The sequence below is a fragment of the Carcharhinus amblyrhynchos genome, chromosome 27, assembly GCF_965287045.1.
Source record: "Carcharhinus amblyrhynchos chromosome 27, sCarAmb.v2.hapA, whole genome shotgun sequence".
NCBI classification, from domain to species: Eukaryota; Metazoa; Chordata; class Chondrichthyes; order Carcharhiniformes; family Carcharhinidae; genus Carcharhinus; species Carcharhinus amblyrhynchos.
In genome coordinates this window covers 38327148-38348823 of record NC_137350.1, presented here as the reverse complement: position 1 = coordinate 38348823, position 21676 = coordinate 38327148, and the positions used below count along the sequence as shown (strand labels likewise).

General features: G+C 37.8%; 3 protein-coding genes across 4 annotated transcripts; all 3 read right to left on the bottom strand.

The window, feature by feature from the left end:
- Positions 1-723: 723 nt before the first annotated feature.
- Positions 724-3402, bottom strand: hoxb7a (homeobox B7a). Its single transcript, XM_080213923.1, has 2 exons — positions 2996-3402; positions 724-1536 (listed from the first exon to the last, which is right to left on the bottom strand). The coding sequence occupies exons 1-2, from the start codon at positions 3393-3395 to the stop codon at positions 1301-1303; spliced, it is 636 nt and encodes a 211-aa protein (XP_080070049.1). The 5' UTR covers positions 3396-3402; the 3' UTR covers positions 724-1300.
- Positions 3403-4997: 1595 nt separating this feature from the next.
- Positions 4998-10045, bottom strand: hoxb8a (homeobox B8a). Of its 2 annotated transcripts, none has more exons than XM_080213920.1 (2): positions 5682-10045; positions 4998-5275 (listed from the first exon to the last, which is right to left on the bottom strand). In XM_080213920.1, the coding sequence occupies exons 1-2, from the start codon at positions 6106-6108 to the stop codon at positions 4998-5000; spliced, it is 705 nt and encodes a 234-aa protein (XP_080070046.1). In that variant the 5' UTR covers positions 6109-10045. The 2 variants fall into 2 exon arrangements, with proteins under 2 accessions (XP_080070046.1, XP_080070047.1); XM_080213921.1 differs by having other exon boundaries at positions 4998-5272.
- A 3870-nt stretch (positions 10046-13915) lies between these two features.
- On the bottom strand, positions 13916-18960 carry hoxb9a (homeobox B9a). The gene is made up of 2 exons (XM_080213918.1): positions 16224-18960; positions 13916-15545 (listed from the first exon to the last, which is right to left on the bottom strand). The coding sequence occupies exons 1-2, from the start codon at positions 16738-16740 to the stop codon at positions 15304-15306; spliced, it is 759 nt and encodes a 252-aa protein (XP_080070044.1). The 5' UTR covers positions 16741-18960; the 3' UTR covers positions 13916-15303.
- Positions 18961-21676: the final 2716 nt, after the last annotated feature.

Genomic DNA, 21676 nt, shown 5'->3' with positions numbered 1-21676 from the left:
TGAATTGAAAAGGACAAGAGCGAGGAAAAGCCGACCTGGAATTTCGGGGAACCTGTTTAATTGACTAGCCTTATTTCCACTATCTACATGGCGCAATGCGTCTACAATAAATTCGGGTTACTTTTAAGTACTTTAATACCAGAACTCGTTAATATATACAAATTACAACCGTGCATGTGTCAAAATGGTAGCAACAATTTCACATATTTCCAACGTATGATAGAAGAACATTTCCTCCGCTTTCTCACAAAAATATTTCATTGACGAGGGATACATGTGTAATATATAAAGCGCAGCGTACAATGCACGCATTTAACCCACCATTTAATAGTAATTCCGCAATTGTTGAATTGCTAAAATGTTCGTCCTTCTTATCGGACACCTAACTTGGCTACATTCTCTTCATAGAGTGTTGGAGCTTTATTTAGATGGGTTTACAACTCTTACGGAAGTGTTCGAGCTGGTTCCAATGCCTTTTGTTGCGTGGAATTGTTTAATCAGGAGAGCTGGTTTTGAAGACTCGAGTGCTATGCACCGGAGCACAAAACCCGCAATAAGTCCGAGAGAAATATTATTTGAATTGGATTATTCTGGTGGAGGAATTGGTGTGTACGCATAAGTCTCGGCATTATATATTTTCGTTGATGGCTAGATTGTGATTCTTACTATCGGTGTGTCTGGGTGTGTGTCGTAGGAAATATCAATCTTAATAGAGGAACACAATAACGAAAAAAATCCTAATTTTATTTCACAAAACAGTTTACATCCTTCATATCTAAAGAGCGAAACCTCAACTCAGCAAACATAAATGGTCCATATTTAAATATCAAAAAATGTACAGAGAAGTTGCACTCAATACTTCCACCAGAACACCATTTTACATATTTAACTATAACATGAGTTTATACGGGACACATATCAATAATCTGTACACGGGTTGGAACTACACACGGCTCCTTTTGGAAACTATTCTTAATGACAAGAAATGACATCAATACAGTAACAAATATAAAGTCACTGACATTGTTTTCCTTTAAATACACCAATATAGCAAGCTAATTACAGTAGCACAATTCACCACATCAAAAAGGCTAACGCACAGACTATATATAACTGTACTTGTACAATATAGATTTGGGTTATTCCCTCTAATCTGTACAAAACAAACTACAAGTAAAACTGTTACAGATTTAGGTAGTATTCTGTTTCAGTGTTAAGAAATGGGGAACAACTCGTTCCATTTGCTTAAAAAAGTCTTTTAAGTTTATCCTTTTGAGTTTTTAGAAGTTGTTTTTTTCCTTCATTCTTCTTGCTTTTCCTCGCCTGCATCAGGTGGACTGGTGGCTTTGCTTTCCTTCTTCCACTTCATCCTCCTGTTCTGGAACCAAATTTTTATTTGCCTTTCAGTCAGGCAGAGAGCGTGTGCGATCTCGATGCGTCTCCGTCTAGTGAGGTAGCGGTTGAAGTGAAACTCTTTCTCCAGTTCCAGGGTCTGGTACCGGGTGTAGGTCTGACGTCCCCTTTTCCTGTCTGAAGCTGGACCACGAACAAGGAAAGGCGTGGAAAAAATAGGCGAAACAGAAAAGAGAGATGACAAACAATGCAGCAACAGCTCTCTAAAAAAAAACACCATTTCTACTCTCCACTTTTGCCACTATTTTAACATAATATCTAGAATATCCATTTGACAGATCCAATAAATTACTGTCGGATGGCAATCAATATAAAGTTGTATTAATGCTTTATAAAGAAAAACGAAGGAGCACTGTATGGGGAGTATTTAAATTGTTTACACAGCACTTACATGCCTGAAACAACTGTCATGTAATGAAACTCAAAAAACATATTGACTTTAATTTTCTGTTTAACTATTATTTTGAAACAAGGATGTTTGTAGTAGTTTCACGACCAGAACCTATTGATAGATGACCGTTGTCCTACATCCTAGCCGCAGTCTGCATTTGGTGAATTAATGTTATGTAACATGAAACTGACAGGTAGTTAGAAAATGGATACTGCGATTTATTTGAAAGCACAGCTCGGTGGTATACAGTGTGTCTGCAGTCTCCAAATTCAGGAAATCGCCTCCAACTTTGCACTTCGCCAACATTCGGGAGAAAATAACGCAAATGTGGGATAAAAGCTGAAAGAAGCCCCTCACTTGCCCGGTTGAAAAGAGCTGTTAAAATGGGAGAATTGTCTAAGTGCTAACCCCCCACCCCGCCCCCCACGCTACCCACTCCTACCTCCTCCCCCCATCCCCGCCTCCCACCTCCCTCCCTACCTTACATGTTACACAAGTACAAACTGCCGCATTGCTTTGCCTGGGCCAAAACAACGGTAGGCTGCGCATTTAAGTAATTCCCATTGAACTGAAATATCGTTATAAATATTTAATGCTAGTTTTTGCGCACTTTTTGTAGCCTCCATTTGTCATCTTCTTGCCATCCCTGATGTATTCTGTTTCAATCACCAGTATCAAGCCCTCCCCACCTCCTACCATCACCCCTCCCTTGCCTGCCTCATCCACAACACCCAAAGCACGTTGCAACTTAGAAAGACGGAGAGAAACTTTGAACCGAAAAGCAATTAATGGAAATAGGCAGGAAAGGGGGAAAGAGGCGAGTTAAGTCTCATGGGATATCCCGGGTACAATACGGTTTTTGTTGGAATTAAGAGCACATATTGACAAAATGTGTAAGAGCAAGAATGAAGGTTTCTCTGAAATTGATTGCAAATTGAGTTGTCCTACAATGTAGAACTTTGCAGATCTCTATTTGTTACTTTATGTTAAGATAGATTTGATACTATGTCACATGGAGCTAATAATATACTTCCAAGTCAGCGACTTTATTGCTTACGGGGGAGGGGGGGGGAGTGCATTGCATTTTATACCCCTGTTTCGTGAACGTCATAAATGAACATGACACCATAATGCAATAAAGTAATTGACGGTCCCTCCAAGAGAATTCATTTTATGTGACTTTTCACATACCTGAGCTCTTCATCCAAGGGTAGATCCGGAAGTTCTCGGACTGGGGGTCTGTCTCTCTTTGCTCCGACTTGCTGCAACTCTGCTTGCACGAGTCCCCAGCGCCGCACATCAGTGATGAGATGTTGTGATCGAATGAAGAACAGTGCATGTTAAAGGAGTTCGCGTTGAGGCCGTAAGGAGACGTGTACATGGTCGGGGTCTGGTGGTGAAGGCTGTTGGCTGTGCTGTACAAACCCGGCACAGTGGCTGCGTAAGACGCCGACCCTGAACCATAGCCCGACCGCTGGGAGTTTGAGGCAAAGGCGCAAGAAGTTGGTTCCGAAAATACCCCCGTTGGAAAAACAGAAGTTCCGGCTGTATATTTCGAAAATAAAGCATTCGCATAATACAATGAACTCATAATTTGGCTGGTGATTTGTAGGCCGGGACGTTTCAGTGTCGGTTTTACGAGGTACGGTGATATATTACGGAATTAGAGTCCAGATTTACACCAAAAGAACCCCCTTTTTCCTCCCGATCCACGTGACATCGGCACGTGACACTGGGGGCCAATGAGAATCAGGCTACCCGCGGCTTCTTTGGATGATAAAAAAATTATCTGATCAAAGGAAAAAATTCCTGCATCCAAGTCATAACGTGACTAACTTTAAATACAGGCTGAATTGGACGCAAATTGGGTTTATAGGCTGGATTGATCGATCATTTGGATGGGAATTTAAATAAATCGATTCGCTTTCTCTAGCTTGTGTTCAGCTTACAGTGGAAAACACATTTGTCAAAACAGCTTTCTTTTAGCTGGCTTGTGTTCTAACATTGCGCTCTATGAGTTCCAATAATCGATATCTACCTTGATATGGATCACTGACCGGAGGGGAGATCTTGGGACCCATTTTTCGAAAACTGCGAATGTCATTTCTACACGAAGCAAACAGATATCAGTCTACTGTGGTAGTCACAGCTTACTCCAGGATGAACTTCAACTTGTTCTTTATTTTTAGGGGGGCGGTGGGGCGGGAGGAGGGAAGGAATTAAGAGTGCAGAAGAGTCAAGTGAACTGCAAACATAAACAGGTCACTAATAAAAAAGTCACAAAGACAAATAGAGTCAGGTGCGATAGCAACGTGTTATTGATATTTAATGCTCAGTTTTCAACAATATTACCTATCCGTTTATCTATCTCGACAAAATATGCACAGTTCCTTTTTGCCAAATCTTTCCATACAAATAAATTCTATTTCGGAAAAAGAAGCCGCGCAATTTCACAGTTCTGTTTTCGCTTGTAAAGGTTATTGTACCCTTTTCCGCCGCTTGCATGTCCAAACAATAGCCCAATCTCGTGTATAACATTAATGGATCACCGGTTCTTCTCTCTCACCAACCCCCCAACATCACCCCCCCCCCACCCCGCCTCCCCCAAATAAAGCAATTCACGTATACAGTAGACTTGTCTCACAATTAAAACTTAAGGACCAGTTTCTTCTTGTATTGTTTTTAAAACAGCCTTTTCTTCTGCACATGCTAATTTGGAGAAAGCAATCTTATAAATACAACAGAGACGTAAACAATAACACAATCTAAAACAGCTAAAGCTTAAATAGGCAGCTTCATGTTGTCGGGAGTTTTCTTTAAGCTAATGGTCATTAGCTGAAATAGTGCATACAGCTTAAATATTCTACAGCAGTATTTCAACACACACACACACGCACACACACACACACATACACATTAGGACATTGATCTATGAACTTCACATTTAAATACTTTTACAAGAATCCACTTGAAACAACTACAGGGCTACACAGCCACATGAATACATCTGGTAAAAAGTTGGGATACTCGTTTTAATCTACACCTCCATACATTTGCATACAATATTGTGTATCAAACAGTAATCGGTAAAATTTGTTCTGCTTCTCACACCCGCACTGTTAAAAACTGTCTACATGATTCTATTCATACCCCCTCGGGTTGACGTTTTATGTTTTAAATTAGTTTTTTATTATTAATCTTTTTCTTCGTCTTCTTTTACTTCCTTTTCCTTTGGAGTTTCTTCTATTTCGGACTTGCTGCTGGGAAACTTGTCTTTGTTATTTTCCTTCTTCCATTTCATTCTTCTGTTCTGGAACCAAATTTTGACCTGCCTCTCGGTCAGTCCCAGAGCGTGTGACACTTCGATCCGCCGTTTGCGAGTCAGGTATGGATTGAACAAAAATTCTTTTTCAAGTTCTAGTGTCTGATAGCGACTGTATGTTTGTCTTCCCCTGCGCCGTCCTGCAGCTACTAGGGAAGAGAGGGAGGAGAAAGAGAGAGGTGGGGGGGGGGGGGGGGGGGTTCCAAGAAAGAAAGCTCAATGAGGCTCTGTAGTTTTTAGGCGAAGGGTTCTAAAACAAGATTTAAACACTATTAAACAGTATTCAACACCGTAGGAAAAATACGCCATAAAACTGCAATAAAACTACAAACAGCATGCAATATACTACACTTCAAAAACCGCTCCAGGATCATTAAAGTATAAAGTAATTTACAAGTACTGAACTTTACAATCATAAAACACTAAAGTTTCAAAGTTTCCTTTATTGGCTCAGGAAATGAACCTTTCTGCGTTTTAAATGTATGTGTGTGTTTTTTAATCCCTCTCCTTTCTGACGGCCTCTTTATTTCTTGCTGGCCCGTGTCAAAACCTCACCTTGCGGTCTCATCCACGGGAACAGCTGTGTTGGAGATGAACTCTGTTCTGAATTCTCTGCTTCTTCTCCTAGGCTATTCGCCGTCGACTTGCAGTCGGGATATTGGATCAGTTCGGCCTCTTGCTGGGCGGCGAAAATTGGCTGTCTTTGCAGGGCATCGTAGCTGTAGAAACTGCCGGCATCCCCGTGACACGTCACCGCACACGGATTTTGTTGGTACGCGGAGGTGGAGAGGGTAGCAGCGCCGTGGTGGTAAAAATCCGGGATCTGGCTGGGATGTTGGAAGCTGCCCCCGGTGCCGGGTCCATAAACCACGGTGGGTCTGCCGCTCAGGTCCTGGGTGAACCCACAGTCATAATAATTGGGGCGCAGAGTCTCCCCACTTTTATACTTGGAAAACAGCGAATTCACAAAGTAGGAGCTCATTGGGAAGGACTAAGATCTTTCTGCTCAACGGAAGGAACTTAGTGTTTGCTAATCAGAGAAACAAACAAGCCAATATCTTTTTTTAAAATTAAACCTTCATCTTATTGATCTCAACAAATAGGGTCCTGGTATCACATCTTCGTGAAGAGGTTCACTCATAAACAGTTTTCTGTGATTTACTTCAGCCCAAATGAGTTGTTTCATATTTTGCCGTCTCTTTTCATGATAATTTGCATTTATTACCTCAACCACGTCCTATTGGCTTCGCCTACTCCGTACGGACACTGCACCGCGTGAAAAGGGAATGGTGAGAGAGAGAGAGGGAATGAGAGAAAGATAGAGAGGGGGGAATATGCGGATTAATATATTCAACCATGTTCATTACCGGGATATCAGCCGCTTTACAACAGATGAAATACATACGCCACCAAAAGATTGATAAGGGGAAGTATCCGCGCTGTTGTGAAGTAAAGGATAGACATTCAGATGTTAATTTCCAAACCATTTAATGAGAATATGCGTCTCTTTTAAAGGTCAGAGTTACATCAACAAGACATGGCAATACAGTAGCAAACCAAAAATCTAATTACTATCAACTTTGGATCTAATTGCTATTTTTCCTCCCAAGTTATTGCAGCGTAGCGACAAGTACAGTAATTGACAAACGCAAATTATTTGGGTTTTTTTTATAAAAAATGTTTTATCTTAAGGAAGGGGGGGATCTAGTGGTATTTAACAATTTAATGACCCGTCTTCCTATTATTAATAAAGCCTTTTATCTGGTACTTGGACGGACCCTGGAACAGTAACAGTCATCTGAGAACTATAGGAAAGAGATTAAGGAACTATAAAGCGTAATAAAAGCACAGCCTGTTATTGTTTATAACACGCAGTGAACGGCAGTTAGTGCTTTTACGAGAGGCTCTGCGCGGAGCTGTAAAATATAGGTTTTCTGAAGAGGGCACTCCATTGTCGCTTAATATTTTAAATATAGGGCATTTTTATACAAAACAACTGTTATGGACTATTTGCTATTGGATGGCATGTTACACCTCACATTTGATCTAATTAGCGGAGTTTTACTTTCCAATCCAGAGGTTTCTTAGTGAAAGCAAATGCACTGGTTCCTAATAAAGGTTCTTGTAAGCTAGCACAAAGCTCGCTAAGACGCGCATTAATCTGCTTCGAATATATTTTTTTTTATCATAGATCTAATACTTATTTATGCTTCTGTATACATATACAGTATATATAGTTGTAGTGATTTATAAAGTGTTAACATTACATTTTAAAATTGAGTATAAACTTGAGTATTGTAACCTTTGCTCACATTTTCAAACTGACCATTTAGTTTTAAACCACTAACGAAACATCATAGTGATGATTTATGGTAAACCTGCATTATTTTAAGTTGATTTTTTGGGGTGATAATTGAAAACAAGATATTTCCTACCGCCAAGTAATCAGAAATCGGGTATTGTCAGGCCGAACCATTTTTCTAGCAAACCTCTTTGATTCTTTGATTTTGTGAAGTAGTCAAAATAATTCATAATTGATCTGACACACCTTGGCAGGTCTCCCGATGCATACTAAATCTAATCACGTATTTCAATTACGTACAAAAGGCTTACTTTGGGTTAGCATTCGGATTGTCCATAAAAAAAGGTCTCGTCCAAATCAGCAGACTTTACGCCATCGTAACAGTTAAAAAGTTAGTCAAAATAGAACTTGTTAGAATGCAAAGTGTAAAGGAAACTGCCGGATATCGGTGACAATGCGAATCTATCCAAATATTATCACAACCAGCGCACAATATATACCGATATTGGAACGTCACATATTCTTATTCTGATTATGAATCTCGCAATAGTCTAGTCTTTCTATCTAGCCATTGTTAATTTGTCTCTGCATCATTTTGTCCCTCGATTTATCTCCAGTCTATATATACACACATAACATAATGTTCCTTTATAGTCTCCCAATAATTCGGTGTTGTAGAAACACTGGTGATGCTTGTGCTGCAGGCTTTCTTCAATGTAATGGCATACCTCAGCTGGCGAGGAATGCACCGATGTTGTAAAAGTATCATTGACTAAAGTTACTGAGTACAGCTGAGGTAGGAAATAATGAAAACCACTGATAAGAAAATGTTATTAACTTCGAGCACGTGTAGCCTGTGAAATCTGCTCAACTGATCAAGTAACCCAATAAGATAACAGTGATAAAAAGGCGATCGAATGCCTTTTAAAGGGGCGGTGTGTGAAGTACCTCATCAATTCTAAAAAAAAACCGATTCCGTTCTACAAACGCTGATGCTTGTAAATGATTTGCTTTTTCTATAAGTGGCCTTCTGAAAAAAAAACTGCTCGTAATAGGACTGAATGAACTCAGTAGTTCAATAATTCATTGATGGGTTCCTCTTAAAAACTTTTTTCCTTTCTGACCATTGGTACCTTTGGCTCAGCTTAAACTATTTTAATATTATCTTCTTCTTTTCTCAAGGATCAAGGCCAGCGTTTCGTTTGTAATATAAACTTTTACTTTCGATTTTAGTAACAGTATTCACTTTCTGTATCCGCTTCATTCTGTTGAAATGTACCTCGACCTTGACGCTACTAACGCTAAATATAACGGAACCGATTTAAAACAGGTTTACTCTATTCAAAAAGCTAAGTTGATTGAAATGTACTAGTGGTGGGGCATAGACCAAGCAAATACTTAAGAACGTGGCGAAGTTTGCATAAAAATTCTTTGTTAAGACGCGATCAGCTAGTTCCTTGTTATTGTAACTGACTGATTATCTGAAGATCTTTTTGAGATTTGTAGAAATAAAATGATTTTTTGGCGACAAAAGTAAACAATATCTACACCGTCCGGTCCGTGAGGGCCCACGTGATTGCTGTTTATTAGGTTTCAGGGCCATGACGTGCTTTAGAGGGTTCTGGACTGTTTACTCAATATTGTTTTTCTTTGTGTTTTGATGTGTTTAATCTCTTTATCAGCAACATGATTCATTTAATGGCTGTGATTCCATTTTGTTCGAAAGTGTTCAAATGCATTTCCTGAGTTTAATTATGAATGCATTCACATATTGTGAATTTCATTTGAAATCTCTATCAATCTTTCTCTCTCCTGCACATAGGCGCGCGCACACACACACACGTGCGTAACGATATTCCAAGTATCTATCGTGAATGTAGATACATTTAAACACACACATCTTAATGAGAGTTACTTGCAAATGAGTTTTAAAAAGTAAACCTTCTTCCAACGACAGTGTTTACAAATGGGACTCTTTATATCTATTTCTATATATTCTATATATTTCCTCTATATTTGCAATCGAAGCAGATTTCTCACATCTAAGCACTCTGTTCTGATAAATATAAAACAGCACAGCGAGATAGGATATTATAGGTGTTAGTACTAACACATTAATTTCACTTTACATTCAGCTGTGACTGTTGTCTGTTATAGTAAATGGGATGACAGAAATATTACTGATACATGTATGGATCTGTATTATTCTGTATTTATGTAACTTAATCAGCAGAGATATTATTGATACGTTAAGCAAACGCAAATAATCTAATTGGAATGTAATCTAAAATTAATAGAAAGCAGGATCTTGTGCATAACTGAAAACATTACTAACTTTGTCAGATTTGAACTGTAAAACCACGGGCGTGTTATGTTCCTATTAGTGTGTCATATGTACAGACACAAAGGTGGAAATAAAGGGATGTACTCGCATACAAGTACCTTCATTTTTATGAGCACGTACCCCGCGGGATTGCAATTGTAAAATATAATGTTGTTTATTTTCTATATAGCTAATCATATGTCTTCATTTCCTGGGAGAATCATGTGAAATAATTAAAAAGGCAAAAATAAAGTATTACCAGAAATGTTTTATATTCGGCGTCCTTGTGTTAAATTAAATTTTATTTTTAATTAACTTATAGGTAACTGCTATCTATAAAGGTTATTGGAGGAGCATGCGGCATAAAGACTGAAATAGAGGGGGAAAAACAAGGACAGAAACAGAGAAAGAGTAATCCTATTAAAGTATAGTTCTGCCTTTATTTTGGGCGAAATTCCAGTTTTGCTTTTACGTAAGGCGATAATCAGTTCAGTTCTATGCAAATTCGAATTCAAGAAACTGTCACACTCGTCGTTTCGGTTATATATGAAAAAACCTGCAAAGCTTGATTTAAGTACCGAGACAAACAGATAAAGGAGTGGTTACCTAAATTGTTCATGTTTTAAAATCATGCAACAAATAAAAACGAAATCAATAACCTCTGAGAAAGAATAAATCAGCAAGATCTTGGAACTAGTCCGGAGAAATTGTCCATGCGGATGGCTATTCACTGAAAATGTGTGTGTGTGGCTTGTTGAAAGGAAGACAGTCTCACAAACAATAATCGATACATATACAACAGTCGAGGATGCATTCAATCGAAAGGCATGTGCACTGAGATATGAGATGTGTAACGGGCCTGCAAGTTAATTTGGAACCGAAGCTTCCCGAGGTGTATTTTTTCGACGTAACTTACTTCTATAAGTAAATACGTTAGTCTCCCAATGTATTCACAATTTGAAATAGGCAACTGCGAGTCAAACAGACAGTTGTTAGGTTTTTAGTTGTGTGGAGGTATATTTAAAAGTGCGAATTCCTAGCATTTTATGTATTTCTCAAGTGTAGCAAACCTCGTGATTTCTCTATAAAGGGGGCCCGTCTGTAGTTATTGACATTAGTCGTAGATTGTGGAATATTTTGCCGTAAATGGGCGAACTTACTTTATTGTGCTGTCTTCTCGTGCTTATACTGCAGTTTGAAAATAACAGGACTGCATAAAACGTGGTCCAGATGAAGTCATTGTAATGAAGATAAGTTTCAAATTATCATTAGTGATAAGTTGCATTCGAAGTACTGAACAAAATAGTTGATTAGGATAAAGCCTTTTAGGATTAAAAATATACATATCATTTTAAAAGAGGATCAAGCAAGAAAGGCGGGGGAAAGTGAAGTGGAAGCTGTATGTTTTTTTTATCTGGGTGTTGTATCTATTGAATTTCAGGTTCTTGTACTATGTCTGCAGAATTGCTACGACTGAGTTTTGGTGGAACAATGCTGCCACCTACTGGAATCAGGGCGAAGTATTCTCGACTTCAAAAAAAGGGTGAAAAAAACATAAGCAAATATGCGCAATAGCGCGATAAAATCTGACTGTAAAGAATTCATTAGGCCCAAACCGTGGCAAAGGAAGAGTGTTTAAGCTCTTCAATTCCTTCGGCAAATACAATCGGAGATCGTACAATAAACCACATCCTAAGTGTCGTGCTGCAGTGAATTGCTAACAATCTGAATTCCTGAAGGGCTGTAAAGAGGGGTAAGAAGAAAAAGAAAAAAAGGGAAGGAAAGAAAGCTTTCAGGACTCTATTGTCTCTGAGTCCGAGTCTAAACAATTGAGCATTCTGCTTCAGAATAAAGTCCCAGGCATGGGCGCAGGGCTGTAAACACATCCAAAGACCTTACTCCAGACGTCTCGCCAGACTCTGTATAGCTTTTTATTGCAGCAATTTCTGGCAGCCTGAAATGGTTAGGAAGTAGAACAAAAGAGGGCGTCGCTTGCTTTAGAGTCGAAAATGCATATTGGTTACACCACAATATTCACCGCGATTTTCCCTAAACAAATCCAGTTCCTATATATTTCCCTTCAGAAATAAAACACGAAGTTATATTTTTATTGCTTGGCGCCTCCAGTTGTAAGTTTAATTTAATAGCTTCTGAAAGTTTTCCCTTTGCTGTGTTTGTTTTACAGACGTTCAATTCTTAACCTTCAGAAATTTATACCCTATAAACTTTTACAACGGTCATATTATTTTATTGCAGCACACCACACTGAATTTCCTATAATGATAGACAACTTCCTAACTCCTCCTCTACTGTGCTAGGCTCATTTCTGCCTTCCCCTTTTAAGTGTTTGTGTCTCTTGTGTTTGGGAAATAATGTTGAACTGAAAATAACTGATATTATATTAGTTCTAATATACGACACGCTGATACTGTAATTATTTAGTTCCAGCGCAGTAAAAGCTGTTTAAACGGCCACTATGCTATGGAGGTATAAAGTGCTAAGCATAGATTTATTTGTTAATATAGCCACGAGAGATCCATGGCAGCACTTCCACTGAACCAACCTAAACAGCAGGCTTTTAAAGTGGCGAGAACCCCTCCCTCCCGTCTAATTATCCCTTGTTGCGTTGTCAACAATATGATAGCAACAAGAAATGTAATCAACAGAAATGCCATCTATATGAACATTCGATAGAATTGAGCAGCTTTTCTTTCCAAGATTGTGAAATAGCCATCTTACTATTAGAGATTTGTGGATAGGAATGTTATTTCTTGTTTAGAATGTAATTCCTTTAAGTTAAAGACGCTTCATTAAAATGTCCCATTAGCTATTTGTGGACACATTTTTAATGACATGGTCTAATTGAGTGTGTAATATTTAATTTCGTTTTTACATTTTGTTCTTTTATCACATTTGTCAATGGAATGTATAGCACATAGGTTGATAGGTTCCTGCATTTATTTATTTTTGTTATGTTATAATTCTAATCTATAATAACTGTGTGCATAAATCCATATCTGTCTATGCGTAAAGGTATATATATATATGCACTCATACGTTGATTGGTAGGTAGGTAGATAGATAGATGGATGGATTATACATACAGACAAATATAAATTATTTCATCTGCTAAATGGTGAGGTCGACTTAAAACCTCCAAAGAGAATAAAATTACTGAAATAAGGTCTCATTTGTTACAAAATCAGCTTAAATAGGTCGATTGGAGGAATATTAATTAGCACACATTATAATAGCGAGCAATGCGAATAAACTATCAGAATATCGATAACGTTTCCTTGTCAATAGTGTATGGAAGTTATTTCAGAATATGCAATCTCCTTCATGTGGAAGCACACGAAGAGTCTACTTTTGAATTTCCAGAGCAATTCATATTATTGCAGAGCTGTTATGCTTAGCGTGCAAAACAAAAAGTAATGAGCTCACCACTTGCCGATATGCATTGGATGATGAAATATGCAAAGTAACCAGCGTTTAAATACCTTTAGGACTTTTGTTTCGAATTTATTTTTTTTTGCAAAGGACAAAAAACCCCAGAATGTTTCAGACCCTCCAATGACAAGTACACGGAAAATAAGTGAGCAACTTACGAGATAAGGACCAATTCTCCCAGGTTGAAACCCTAATTTCTGCATTTTACATCCATCCCAACAACTTGAGAATATGTCACACTCAGCAAGACTCTGTGTTTGAGATTCCTTCATAAGAGGGAGGCATTTCATTGTTTGCGGGGTCACTTTGCTAGTTTTATGCTTCCCCGCACTTGCAGGCGTTATTCTACTGATGGCCCGCCATTGTGTCCCGTCCTGAGAAAGGATTTATCGGGAAAACGGGATAAAAATACTGAGCTGCTTTCTATCCGTTGTCTGGTATAAGCACTGGCTTTGTCCTCAGAAATTGCTTCGCGGTTTATCAGATAAATAATTTGGTTTTGTTGAAAATTTAGGAGTTGGCTTTCTGCTCAGGCTTCTAAATGCCTCTGTTCAATGTTTGTAATTATTCAGAGAGCTTATTTAATAAATGCCGCGATTTCCCTTTGATTTCTGGGTCTGGTTCTCGTGCATGAGTCACACAGAGAGCTTCACATTCACAATCAAGAATGAGACAAGACTTTAACAGGAGACACAAGGTCACGGGGAAATACCGTTTCCAATTTTTCAGCAGCATTTTATTTTGCAGCCGTTTTTGATACATTCACATATTTCCATCTAATGATTGTGGTGTTAGGTGTACAAAGAACGGTGGGTTCAAAATATTTTATACCATTCTGTGGGTTTAATTTATTATTATTATTAGTAATAAATCACATTAAAATAGTGCAACCGCGCGCTGCTGTTGTCGGAGAGCTCCGGAAAAAAATAACTAAAAGTGAAGGTCACCTAGAAATGGCAATCATTTCATACAAAATAGTTAGTTCGTTTACCTTAAATGCAAAATCTGCACAAACACAGGAATATAAACAACACTTCCACATCAGACAGAGACAGAAATACTGAGAAATATTTAACAAGCTGTCAGCAGAAATGTTACTGCTTCTAAAATGTATCCCTTTGAACTGAACCGTGTTGTCACCCTCTTTTTATATAACCCGTTCGTCAATCATAATTCGCCAGATTATTCCTAAACAATATTTTATTTCTAAAATGTCATGACATTCTATACGACAAATGGTTAAATTTCGCTTCGACAGTTGAACTACAATATTAGAACAACGTTAAGAATGAGCCACGTGGTAAAGCTACCCATAGTTGTACAAACTCTTAGCAAAGGTGAAAGCTACTAATTTAAACCTTAACAGCATCGTACTGCTCATTAAAACAAAACCGCTAGGCCCACACTCGAACACACAGACAGGGATTACAGAAGAAAGAGATCGTAAAGTAGACTATCAATCGGTTTAAACAGTAGTTACAATTCCATTGAAAAACACAAATTCTCAAATCAAAGTGATACAGGGATTGGAAAAACAGTACTTAAATCAACCGCAATATAATACGTCTTCGAAATGGATTATAAACATTCGTTTTTGCATGTAAACAATTAAAATAAAGTCGTGCTAAATCATTAGGAACAATAAGATTAAATATATATATTTAATCGTAGGTTAAAAGAATCCAAGCGCTGTTTTGGAACGCGGTCCATCCGGCTCTCGCGTCAAAGGCCAACACCAAAGCATTCACAGAAATTGTAGCAATTTATAAATAACGCGAAGTTTCTTTTTAAGCCATAAAGAGAGAAAAGGTGGCGGGATAAAAGGCTCGCTGCTCTCTCTGTCTGTTATACTGGATGAGAATGAGAGGAAGTTGTATCTCTTAATATCCTGCAATAAAATCCTTTACACGTGACTCTATTCCCTGAATGAATGCACTAAAATGTTCGAAATAAATAGCCGAATTGCTGGATGTTAAAACCTTACATTCTGGCCATTCTTTGCTGTGGATGCATGTTGGTTTTCTCAGAACTACCGTGCTTTAAGGATATATTGCAGTGACAGCAAAAACCTGCTACGCACTAAAGTTTAAACTTAAAGCTAGTCACTCGAACTCTTTCACGTGCTCCTTACTGAGTCTTTTCATCTTCATCCTCCTGTTCTGAAACCAGATTTTGACTTGTCTTTCAGTCAGGTTGAGAAGCCGAGCTACTTCGTGCCTCCGGTCCCTGGTGAGGTACATGTTGAACAGAAATTCCTTTTCCAACTCCAGGGTCTGATACTTGCTGTAAGGACATCTTTTTTTCCTTGTCGAGCGAGCGTGTAGCCAGTTTGCAGAAGGATTGTCTGAACATGAGTGAAGGAAAAATAATCAGATCAGAATAAGAATAATTTTGCGATCATATTTTCTCAATGCACTTCTAACATTACAATGTTTATGGTAGGATTTTCCCAAAATGATATCGATAGAGCTAAGGATTCAGCTAGCATATATGCATGTATGTATGTGTGTACTCAGTATTTTCCCTCAGTAAAGTGTATAAGTAAATTGGAAACATTTGGGCGGTTTAGTTTTTTTTGTTCATCATCAGGCTTGCATTTGGGAAGTAAATTGGAAGACCCGATTGCACTGCATAAGTTGTTTGATTTCTGCCTTGACTGCAGCTTGACACAAAGATGGTGTGCCGCACATTTTTTTTGTTCACAAGTTCTTCAGTAGATTAATTCAAACGTAAAATAACAAGGGGGAATAAGTTTTATTCATTCATTAATTTATTTATTGCCTCCAGGAAGACAGAATGGCAAACCCGTCATTAAAGGTTTGCAGGTGGTTACTTTTGTAACCCATAAAACAGAACGGAGGCGTATAAAATAACAAGCAATATAAAACCAGTTAAATACTTGTGGCTAAACTGGAAGCAAACTGCCTTTTAATTGGAACCTTATTTCAGTCGCGTTTTTGCGTGAGGTTCCTAAACTATTTTTATCCTAAGATAAATCAAGTACATTTCCCGAACAACTTACTTTGTTCTGATGCCTCTTTGTCTCCCTTCTCTTCACATATACTGTCTTCATAGCACGGCGCTTTCCCGGAGCTAATGGTTTCACTCTCCAAATACTCGCCATGTATTTTTTGGAGCGCTGCTGGTAAGGTTTCGCCGCCGGGACCCGCGAGTACCTCTGTTTTCAATGAATCGTGACCGCTGGAAGGCATCCCGGGTAGGGAGACGGCCCTGGGGGTCGGGTCCAACCAGGACCGCATGTACCTGCTATCAGGCTGAATGGGGTGAGACTGGACGTATGGATGGTACAAAGTGGAGACATTGGTAGAGGACTGAGCGTACACGGGGGCCCAAGAAGGACCGAACACGGGGGATTTCGGTTGAAAATTGCAAGCAGGAAATTCAGGGTGCTCTGGGACCCCCGGCTGTCTGGAGACTATATACTGGCCCGAAGCAAACTTTGTTGCAGGCGATCCCTCGCTTTCATGACTTATAAGTGAATCGACAAAATAGTTACTAATAGCACCAGAGATCGACATTATCAAACATCATACACTTCGATTCATTGGGAAATTATATGTAAGAGTAGAAATTGTTCTCTCAACTTCTCAACTAACAAAGTAGAGTTAGCTAATATGTTGTGGGCTATCTGCGAAACGATTGGTTAAAGTTTTCATGAGGCCGACAAAGCGACAATAAAACGTAAATCAATCCGCAATGGGGGTTAAACAATTAACAGCGCCCCCGTATTAACTTCTTTTAGAGGAGAAATGGGGATTACACAACGAACAGTATTACACATATATATAGATTGTGCAACTATCCTTAACAATATAAAATGCGATTAACTTTAAAAGACAATCTTTTAAGGGACTATTTTGCTTCCTAATTAATCTTATCTCGTGTGACAAATTCTCACACCGGTCTCATAATCGCCAGTCTTATTGTTGCTGTTATTTGCTTAAACCTATAACATAAGAAGTGTTAAATGCAATCATTGTAGCAGATAATTCTTGTGGTATTTGTGTTTGATGGGTAGAAGAAACTGGTGAGGTTGGCGGTTTGGAACGCCCCAGATTTCCGTAACAATATTAGCTGGAGGTTTTCGTCCTATTGAAAGAAATATGTGTGTGTTCTCTGAGTAACAACTATAGACATTGGATTGGTGTGAAAATGTGCATCACAAACCATGAGAAATCTTTCCGCCACATTTTCTTCAAATTTTAATTTGGACAAAAGTCCGCAATTAAGCAAGATTAGAACCAATTGGATTTAAGATAGTCTCTCGTTCCAGGTCCTGTATTTTCAACCAAGTATTTTAGTCCCCATTGTGATCTTTCAATGCTCGCAGTTATACTAAAGACACGCTATCTATTATTCTGTATTATCTCGCTGCGTGACTTTAAATTACCCACGAAGGTGAACGGCAAGCCGATAGTTAAGCAATATTGAACTCCGGTGAATGAGTGAATAATTCCAATGTATTAAAATTCTCCATGAATAGTTACAGGTTAAAGTTACGGTAAAGCCACGTCTTCCCTTGTTATCGTTTCCATTTGTTTTAGGAGACGCCATTTCCATTAGAATAAGTAGGAAAGGTACTTGTATTTGTGTCGTGGAGCTAGGGTGAAACTGTTAATGGAAGTTCTAAGATCACTTTCGACTAGTGAAATGAGCAAATACCGAAAAAGTCACTGAGTAGTGGGGGATTTATTTGGGGAGAAAATCGTTCCGATACCCAACTTACAAAACCACTTTATTGATGAAACTCATTAATGAAAACTAATAATATTTAACTTTGCATTTAACAAATTCATTTAGAAGGTTGAATGAAAAGAGTTTGATTGACATAATTGAGCTGACGCAAAGAAGTTGGGTTTGAAGAGACTTGGATATTCGTCAAACCGCAGAATGAGCAATGGCGGAAGCAAAAAGAACAAACACAAGTGGTGAATGGCTCATATGCAGTTTTAAAGTACATTTTTCATAGAATCAATTTTGTCAACGTTTTAGTTTATAAAATTGCTGATGAAAAACAATTCATTCAAGGAAGAAATTAGTTTAGGACAAAAATAGATGTTCGTTTCTTGGGATTCATGATGATACGACTAATCTTTCAGTTTTAATTTTTGGATTGTTATGGTGCTTGGCAGTGGACTCGTTACAACAGTGGTCTCTATTAGGCTAGCATTAGGGAGGGTAAAGACATTGAGTAAATCATAGGTTGAGGTCAACATCTGATTATTCGTTAATGTGAAGATATCCTGAATCTCCAGAAGGATCCTTTCGTTGTTAAAATATTTTTCAATATTTGCAAGAAGTTGGCTAAGCTATAAGCCTCTATCATGTGAGTACCATTGAGAATATCCAAATATTAGAACAAACCAATGTAAAACTTAATCAATGCGCTTAAACTGGCTGTTTGCATCATGTGAGATGTATTTTACAGAATGTACATACTTGTTTTGTATTTTGATTTGACTTGTTGGGGCTGATATTGTATTAAATTGAAAACAACTACCGTAATCTCTTAAGTGCATTTTTATTCAAAAAGTTCATTCCGCCTCTTTAATGATATCAAAAGTTTAGGATAAACGAGACTAAAATTAATTTGGGTCTATTTTACACTTCAAAACTGCATTTTCTATTCTTAAAATTAGTTAGATGCTGAGAGTTATGTTTCTACTTAGCGTGAATAGTATCCAGTCTAAATAGTTTAGGGAGAGTATTTCAACGGGAGAATGTTGCAGTTTCGGACCAGCAAGACTTGCAGGTCGAGTCCGAAAATTGGCATTAAATGGATGTTTTAGTCAGCAATTTATCTGCATATGTTGGTGATTGCTGTATATATTGTCAAACATTGCGGGTTCGAGCTGCGATTATTCAACAGCTTCATTTGAAATGCATTATAGATACTTATTCTACTTATTCTGAACTCAATTTCAAAATATCACAAATATGTATTTTCTAAAGTGTGAACTACCAGAAAATTAACTCATCATTTCATACATCAAATAAATCTAAATAAATTATTTTATCTGTTTGCTCAAAGTATGCCAAGGTTATCCCCTTATTTTCTGCCGAGAACGACCACTCTGCTGTGCAAATTACTGCACAGAGACACTCGCCTGTCTTTTAACTCAGTATTATAAGGGACAACCTGACACTAGTACCATCCTTGTTCTTTCCCGTTGAGAATGAAATTCTGGATATCAAATAGACTTTTGCAATCTACTTCCTTTATAATTAAAACTTGTCTTAAACGTACAAGCCGCAGTTTATATGAAGTGTTGAATAACATAGTATCACGTTAAATCAAGTAAAAATATGCACTCTCAATCAGTTAGTAACAAGGAATAATTCTGTATTAGTAAGTGGATTAAGAGAGATGTTTTTAAATTTAGAAGCAATATATCTATTTAGGATAGAAACAAACCTTAACCTGGGCAACAATGATTGGGAACAGCATTCTAACAATAATATATAAAAGGATAAATGAGCATATTGGTCCATTTCCAGTATAATTTCTGTCACAATAACATATCTGTATGTTCTTTGGGACAAATTGTTTGGCTTTTCGTGTAAATTGTGACTTCATGTATTATATTTTGAACTCCCTTTTAAAACCACAGATTCGGGTCTCTGGCACCTAAAAATGGAATGTCTTCAAACAACAGCAATTGACATTTTGAGTAGGGAAAGACCCGTCGTTCGAGGTCGCTGCAGGCCATTTCGGTGCAAATACTAGATTTAGGTTTAAAGAATGCAATTCAACTTCGGCCAAACTATACAAGAATTAGGAACCCTTGCGCTTGCGTCCACAGCACTTGTGCAATCCTATCAACTTGAGTCGTATCAAAGCAGTTATAAACGCTCCAAAATATTTAACAGCTAAGGATTATTTGTGGCATTCTGCCCTTTAGCTCAATTCATAATATATTGGATGTATGCAAGTAAGTAAAAAAAAACCAAATACCATCACATTAAATTGTATACTGCAGATGGTGAAAAATGACAATCAGCTACAGTCTATAATTGGAACGTTCTCTATAATCAAATTGCTGTTAAAATGTGAATTCATGGTTTTCCTTTTTCCTTTGATGAGGTTCTATTCTACAAATCACTCGGCAGGCTCAGTGACCACTGTGCATGTATCTCTGCATGTGTTTTAAACAGTAGCTGATACTTAATTTTCAGTTTCCAAACTGACAGTGAAAATGAACGAATTGAAGAACATCTGCCCAAACCCCCTGAAGTTATACCTTCATACATAAACCAAAAAAAAAATAGACGAAGGCAACATTAAAGCCTAATTGGAACCTAGTCTTATGCCTTTCTGCAATTGGATGCCTCCTGTGAGATATTGGCAGATGTGGCTCACTGCAGCAATATGGATCCGGCCTCTTTCATTTAATGTAAAGTAACGTTGTGATAAACTGAGGATCCATCGTGAATGATTGAGTAATATTTAAATTATCATTTATGACTGAACACACTGCATTATAGCTAAACAAAGTCATGTCATTACAACAAAGCTGCAAACCCCAATAACTTGACACAGTGGAACTGTAAAGCCCTCTGACCCGCCAGTGTACAACATTTGTTTCCATGTCACCATATTCTGTGTGTTCAAATATACACGAAAACTAAATTAAGACGGTAGAGAAATGAATCGTGCTGCTTTTCTGCTCATTTTCAACCTTCCTTGGTGTATTTTCAATTTGCCTGTTTTTAAAACATAAAGTGACTCCTTTAATGCACATAGGCAGTGCAGATATCAGCGGTGACTTAACCTGATAAAACATTTCACACAACTGCGCAATCTACCTCAATCCACCTATGGTGTTGTTAACCTATATATCTACCCATTTATTATACCTACGCAGTAATTTCTAAAGAATAGAAAATTGGATCCAGCTAGTTATGTTTGCAACTACAATACAATTCCAAAAGTATACGTTTACAACTAGAAACATATTCACAATTTGCGTAATTTAAAACTTTACTACACTATCCATGCACATGAATAGTTACTTTAGATCTATCCGCATATCGGGCAGATGGCTAATTAAATAGGTGAATACTTCAGATAATCTGCAATAACAGTCCGCTCCAGGCATTATTAGTGGGACCATCTTCCATATATTTATAATACATAAAATGTTTTGTCACAGAAACCATTCCTTCGGGTAGCAAAACACCAGAAATTCTTGTTAACTAATATCCATAAGTTTGCGATGACAATAACTGGAGTAATTCAGGCAGTTTCTTGTCACTGCGATCAAACAGAATCCCAACAACATGAAACTACCTAAGTCACACAACAGTTCCATTTCACTTGCACCATAGATTGGTTCTAACGAGTTGAGTTCAATTCGTCATTAAAATGAAGACCATCATTGTGAATTATGTATTTTGCTACACATTATTATTTAAGAATTCATTAATTAATAAAAAAGGTCTCACATTTACAAG

Excerpts from the sequence above, each read along its gene's own strand:
- hoxb7a (XM_080213923.1), bottom strand. The coding sequence starts at position 3,395 with ATGAGTTCATTGTATTATGCGAATGCTTTATTTTCGAAATATACAGCC. Across the intron at positions 1,537-2,995 it reads CCCTTGGATGAAGAGCTCAG|CTTCAGACAGGAAAAGGGGA; the intron begins GTATGTGAAAAG and ends TTCGTGGTCCAG.
- hoxb8a (XM_080213920.1), bottom strand. The coding sequence starts at position 6,108 with ATGAGCTCCTACTTTGTGAATTCGCTGTTTTCCAAGTATAAAAGTGGG. Across the intron at positions 5,276-5,681 it reads CCCGTGGATGAGACCGCAAG|TAGCTGCAGGACGGCGCAGG; the intron begins GTGAGGTTTTGA and ends TCTCTTCCCTAG.
- hoxb9a (XM_080213918.1), bottom strand. The coding sequence starts at position 16,740 with ATGTCGATCTCTGGTGCTATTAGTAACTATTTTGTCGATTCACTTATA. Across the intron at positions 15,546-16,223 it reads CAAAGAGGCATCAGAACAAA|ACAATCCTTCTGCAAACTGG; the intron begins GTAAGTTGTTCG and ends ACTCATGTTCAG.